General features: G+C 35.7%; 1 protein-coding gene across 1 annotated transcript in view; it reads left to right on the forward strand.

The window, feature by feature from the left end:
- The window catches only part of LOC107587268 (LIM domain kinase 1-like), a 26480-nt gene extending 21146 nt beyond the window's left edge, over positions 1 to 5334 (forward strand). The window contains exons 14-26 of the mRNA XM_016274985.1: positions 1859 to 1968; positions 2074 to 2241; positions 2378 to 2483; positions 2572 to 2756; positions 3368 to 3557; positions 3648 to 3734; positions 3814 to 3945; positions 4054 to 4113; positions 4383 to 4448; positions 4533 to 4692; positions 4783 to 4838; positions 4924 to 5081; positions 5169 to 5334. Of these exons, the coding sequence (XP_016130471.1) occupies positions 1859 to 1968; positions 2074 to 2241; positions 2378 to 2483; positions 2572 to 2756; positions 3368 to 3557; positions 3648 to 3734; positions 3814 to 3945; positions 4054 to 4113; positions 4383 to 4448; positions 4533 to 4692; positions 4783 to 4838; positions 4924 to 5081; positions 5169 to 5334 (1644 nt within the window). The remainder of the gene's footprint in view (positions 1 to 1858; positions 1969 to 2073; positions 2242 to 2377; positions 2484 to 2571; positions 2757 to 3367; positions 3558 to 3647; positions 3735 to 3813; positions 3946 to 4053; positions 4114 to 4382; positions 4449 to 4532; positions 4693 to 4782; positions 4839 to 4923; positions 5082 to 5168) is intronic.
- Positions 5335 to 6326: the final 992 nt, after the last annotated feature.

Raw genomic sequence — 6326 nt, forward strand, 5'->3', positions numbered from 1 at the left:
TTATTATTATTATTATTATTATTATTATTATTTCTGCAGTTTAGCTCCATCTGTTGTCAGCATCCAGAGCGTCTACGCATGTTACGCATGTGCTTCTCGTCCGCGCTTGTTTACATCAGAGTGCGCACGCGTCTTTCACGCAGCATACAGCGGTGTTGTGCATTTTGACCAGTTGATGGGAAAAGTATTCTTAAAATGCATTCAAAATTCGGAATAATTTGTAATATATAATTATTCACGGTATTTAGAAGTGTCCACGATAACAATATTGTGCATATTCATTACCGTGATATATCGCATTACCGAATACCGGCACAAGTCTAATACACACACACACACACACATATATATATGAGTGTTTTTTAAAGATTAAGTTTAATTGAGCATTAGATTAAGATTAGACAACAATAGTAAGTGTCAATGTAAAAAAAGGAAACGAGCATGCACATGGAAATATCCAGTATAGGCCAATGCAGATAAAAACTATAATAAAGGCTTATAAGCTACACTGTGTGTGTGTGTATATACTGTTGTCATCTAATGCTCAATTAAACTTAATCTTTAAAAACACTAATAATTTAATAACATTGTTAAATGTAATCTTTAGCTAATCTCATACTATGCATTTTCCGTGCATGTTGTGATGCCTAAATGGTCTTTTAAAATGATTGATTTTAGTTTTTAGAGTTTTATTTATTTATTTTATTTACTTTTTTTTGTTAAAATTGTTTAGAATAAAAAAAAAAGAATAGTCCATTACATAAAAGCAATTATCAGCTGCTGTAAATAATGGCTAGAAAGCAGCATGGCCATCTTTGAGTGCCGCTAAGCAGTTACACTAACAAGACTTTTGTGAAGATTGCGTCGCTTGTAAGCAACAGAGCATTTACTACAACAACATCCAAATCTGTAATTTCATCTTTTTTAAAAGATGCTGACTAATCATCAGGTGTGAACCTAATGGATTCATGGATACATGCATTCCTTTAGTAGACTGCACAATCAAACAACAATGCACTCACTAAACAACAACAGCAATTTGATCTTACCTTAATCCTATCTTTTTGTGTTTTGTCACTGTTTCTTGCTGTGACCTAAGGGCAGACAACCCCTCCCGCTCCTTTCCTTCCATTTGTCATCTAATGCTCAATTAAACTTAATCTTTAAAAACACTAATAATTTAATAACATTGTTAAATGCAATCTTTAGCTAATCTCATACTATGCATTTTCCGTGCATGTTGTGATGCCTAAATGGTCTTTTAAAATGATTGATTTTAGTTTTTAGAGTTTTATTTATTTATTTTATTTACTTTTTTTTGTTAAAATTGTTTAGAATTAAAAAAAAAGAATAGTCCATTACATAAAAGCAATTATCAGCTGCTGTAAATAATGGCTAGAAAGCAGCATGGCCATCTTTGAGTGCCGCTAAGCAGTTACACTAACAAGACTTTTGTGAAGATTGCGTCGCTTGTAAGCAACAGAGCATTTACTACAACAACATCCAAATCTGTAATTTCATCTTTTTTAAAAGATGCTGACTAATCATCAGGTGTGAACCTAATGGATTCATGGATACATGCATTCCTTTAGTAGACTGCACAATCAAACAACAATGCACTCACTAAACAACAACAGCAATTTGATCTTACCTTAATCCTATCTTTTTGTGTTTTGTCACTGTTTCTTGCTGTGACCTAAGGGCAGACAACCCCTCCCGCTCCTTTCCTTCCATTGTGCTGCTTCACTTCTGTAGTATGATGTCATCCAGCCTGTCCCACCTCAACACCATCTGAATTCAAGAAAAACTGTACTAGAAAATAATAAATTAACTTTGCCTCTTCCTTCCATCTCTGCAGGTGGCTGGGAAGCATAAATACCATCCCGAGTGTTTTTTCTGTGAAAGCTGTGGCATGGTTATTGGAGATGGTGATTCTTTCGTTCTAGTGGATTTTACCAATTTATACTGGTCAGTTTTGTCAAAACATTTGACTACTTGCTAATCTTGTGAGTATTTTGATGGAAAAGTACCTCAGTTTTGTCAGGTTTAATGAGTTTTCTTCTTCTCTCATAGTGGACAATGTGGACACGAGGTGGTGTCGATGCAGCACTCGGCAGCAAAATGTTCACGGCTTCCTCATACAGTGACATCGATGTCATTTCCTCCTTCTGCAGAAAGCAGGCGAGGTTTATCCTTCACAGTGGAGCAGAAGGATGCAGGCCCTTTGATCATCATATCTCAGTAAGTTGTCAATATAGACACAGTTACACCTGAGCAAAAATATAGGGCAACCAAACATGATTTTATTAAATAAATTATTAAATTAATGATTGCATTCAATAAATATTGACTTTTTTTTCTCCTAAAAAATTCACAGACTGGATATGCACAACCTGAGCCCTGAAGTTAAGCCTTTGATCCATGCTGGAGATAGGATTCTTGAGATCAATGGAATTTCTGTCCAGAACATTCCACTCAATGAGGTCAGTCCTGTACCTCAGATAAAATCAAATAATCTGGACGAAACATCTCATTTCACCATTACCCTTTATATTTCGGCCGTTTTAACAGATAGAGCTGGTGATTCACGATACAGAGCACTGGTTACAAATCACAACTGAACATGATCCTGAAGAACTCACAAAACAAGAAGACTTGTCTGGCCTACTGGGAGAAGAACTGGACCACCCTGGAAAACTAGGTTTCATTCCCCTTCCCAGCAACAGACGAATAAGCCCTCGATCCAGAAATATTCTGTAAGAATTATGGCACTATCAGATTTTATTACATGTAATACTACACTTCAAAGATAATTATTTTTTTCTTGTTTTTTAGGTAAAAATATCTAAGCAACATTCATTTTTTGAAAAGCAAAAAAGGCTGATTTTCAGAGAATGCACATTGAATAAATTATTATTTTTTTCTTCCCGGTGGTAATTATTTATTATTTATATATATACATATATATACAGTATATATATATATTATACTTAAAACAAGAAAAAAAAGACATTTTGCCAATAGACCATGAAAAATATATTAATTCAAGATATATTCTTTGGAAACAAGTCTCAAATGATTTTCATGTAAACTGATTTTAGAGTTTTTTACTGGATAACAGGACTAAAATTAAGAAAATGTGTAAATGTTATTTGATAAAAAGTCAGTAGGTCTTTATTAAGAACCTGCTATACAGGTTTGTTGTAGGTGTCAAACGTTATACATAAAATTTTTTCCTGTAAAGATAAAACCCTGGTTTAGTTAGTAATTTTTTGGATAATATAAAAAGCACCAAATAATAAAAAAAGGTAATGTTTCTAGTGTGCTCTTACTAACGTTATTCGTTTTTCTTTGTCTGCCTCTGCAGGCGCAGCTGCAGTACTGATAAAGCTTCATGCTCGCAACGACACGCTGCACTTCTTTCCCATAGAAGAGACATTAATCGATCAGAGTCTCTGCGTTTTGACCCTAGTGACAAAACACAACGTATCTTCCGTCCCTTAGACCTAATATATGGGGAAGTTTTGGGAAAAGGTTGTTTTGGACAAGCCATAAAGGTAAAGTAATGAGTCTGAATGATCACAGTGAGTCTCACTTGAGATCACAGACTGACAGTACGGAATTAACGGCCTGCTTTGGGTTGTTAGGTGACACATTCGGAAACAGGTGAGGTCATGGTGATTAAGGAACTTCTTCAATTCGATGAAGAGACTCAGAAGACATTCCTGAAAGAGGTTTGTTGTAGTTTTTTGCTTTCTCAGACCACTAAGGAGCAAATGGATTGTTTACTAATCTAAACTTTTTTGGCTCCAGGTCAAAGTAATGAGATGCCTAGAGCATCCTAATGTCTTAAAGTTTATCGGCATTCTCTACAAAGACAAACGGCTGAACCTGATCTCGGAGTATGTGCAAGGAGGAACGCTGACGGACACCATCCAGAAAATGGTTTGTTTTTATTCTTTACTGGATTTCATTGCATGAAGTCCATATTCTTGACAAAAAACATGCTGTTTTGGTTCTGAGTGAGTAAACTCATTTTGCGTCATAATTTAGGACAGGGATCACCCTTGGAAACTTAGAGTGAGCTATGCCAAAAACATTGCAGCTGGAATGGTACGTAATGAAGTGCAATGGGTTTTTGCAGAATAGTAGAGTTGACATGTAGTTTTAAGTCTACAAGCAGTTTGTTTACATCAGATCTCCACTATCTATCCTAATTCCTTAATGCAAAGACATGTCTTGACAGGGAACATGAATCTGAAGCAAAATTTAGTTAGCTTCTAAATATGAAAAATCTTTTGCCATATACACATGCATGTGTAGACTGTATTATAATGGCAAATCATCTTTTTTTTCCAAAAAATGTTCTCTTTCCAACCCAGGCTTACCTACATTCAATGAATGTCATTCATCGGGATCTAAACTCACACAACTGCTTTGTCCGAGAGGTCAGAATACATCTCAATACTCATAAATGTAGATCATGTCTCCAACTGAACTAAATTGTGTGACAATACTGGTTTTCCTCACAGAACCAAACAGTGGTAGTTGCTGACTTTGGTTTGGCCCAGCTTGTAAAGGAAGAAAAGAGCTCTTCTCCTGGACAAATGTCCAAATTGAACAAGCTTGGTCGTAAAAAACGGTATATGGTGGTGGGCAACCCCTACTGGATGGCACCAGAAATGATCCACGGTAAACCATATGAATTAACAATCAAAGACTGATGACGAGGAATGACCATTTTGCAGTTTTGTGATTTTTTTGTTTGTTTGTTTTCTGCAGGAAAAGTCTACGATGAACAGGTTGACATTTTCTCATTCGGGATTGTTGTTTGTGAGGTAAGCTTATACATTTCTCTACTTTTAGTCATAATTTTTTTTAAATATAATTGAACATACAGTATATGTATATTCCTCATGACAGATTATCGGAAGAGTATATGCCGATCCAGATTACCTCCCTCGCACGCAGGATTTTGGACTGAATGTGAATGAATTCTTGGAGCGCTATATGTCCAAAGATTGCCCTGAGGCTTTCTTTCCCATTGCGGTTCTGTGTTGTGCCTTGGAAGCTGAGAAACGGTGATTCTCATTTACAAATCATAACCTTACCACAAACAAAATCTAATTTGCTAAAACGTAGGGTTTTCTCCCTATTTCTTTCTATAGTCCCAGTTTTGCTAAATTAGAGGAGTGGCTGGAGAACCTGCTGATGCACATGGAGATAGGACTTCATCTGATGTCAGAGTTGGATAAAATCCGCCAAGTGTTTTGGGAAAACCACAGCCAGTCAAAACAAACTTATGGGATTCCTTCAAAACAGATGGAGAACTAAGCCTTACACTCTTAAAAATAAAGGTGCTTCACGATGCCATAGAAGAACCTTTTTGTCTAAATGGTTCCATAAAGAACCTTTAACATCTGAAGAACCTTTCTGTTTCACAACACTTTGTGGTGAAAAAAGGTTCTTCAGATTATAAAAAGGTAAGAAAGAGATGGTTCTTTAAAGAACCTTTGACTGAATGGTTCTTTGTGGAACCAAAAATGGTTCTTCTATGGCATCGCTTGAAGAACCTTTTGAAGCACCTTTATTTTTAAGAGTGTAGGCAGAAGCTGAGACTTCATGTGATCTGTGGGCGGTTGCATAAAATGCTTAGACTAGTCTTACAAGCTAGTCTGACTGGTTATATATATATTTATATATTTATATATTAAAGTCTGTTACATTAAAACATAGATTTTCTATTTTCTATTTTGAATAAAAATAAGTCTCATTACCCTGTGCTAACTGCTAGTTGGTCAGACTAGGGGCGAATTCCAAATGGCTTTTTTGTGCCCTTGAAGAGGGCACTTTGGGAAGGGGACGCCATTTGCAGGGACATTCCAAACAAAAGTGAACAAATGAATCCTTTCACGAAATGCTCTTCCAGAAGTCTATTAGCGAAGGGAACATGCGATGGTCACTTCACGGAAGTGATTTCTGTTTGTGATCTTCAGTTAGGAGACCTTGCGATGCATTTCAAAGCAAAGTTGGGGTTGATTTCGACTTCACATACAAATTAAAATTGTCTTTATTTAATGTAATACAAAATATTTTTCGTCAGTGATAGAAATATGATTTAAGACTCTAGTGTAAGGAAGTTTAAGCAAGTATAGTTTGAAAAAGTCTAATAGTAAATAAGACACAATTAGACAATATTTGAATAAAATAATATGAAGAAATATTTATTTGCGACAACTGATGAAGTGCTTAATGTTGCATGCGCACGCAGCATTGTCAGGGTAACATTTGTTGAGTAATTTCCTTCACCAAGGGAGTTCCAAACG

The sequence above is a fragment of the Sinocyclocheilus grahami genome, unplaced genomic scaffold (assembly GCF_001515645.1).
Source record: "Sinocyclocheilus grahami isolate Dianchi unplaced genomic scaffold, SAMN03320097.WGS_v1.1 scaffold91.1, whole genome shotgun sequence".
Lineage (NCBI taxonomy): Eukaryota > Metazoa > Chordata > Actinopteri > Cypriniformes > Cyprinidae > Sinocyclocheilus > Sinocyclocheilus grahami.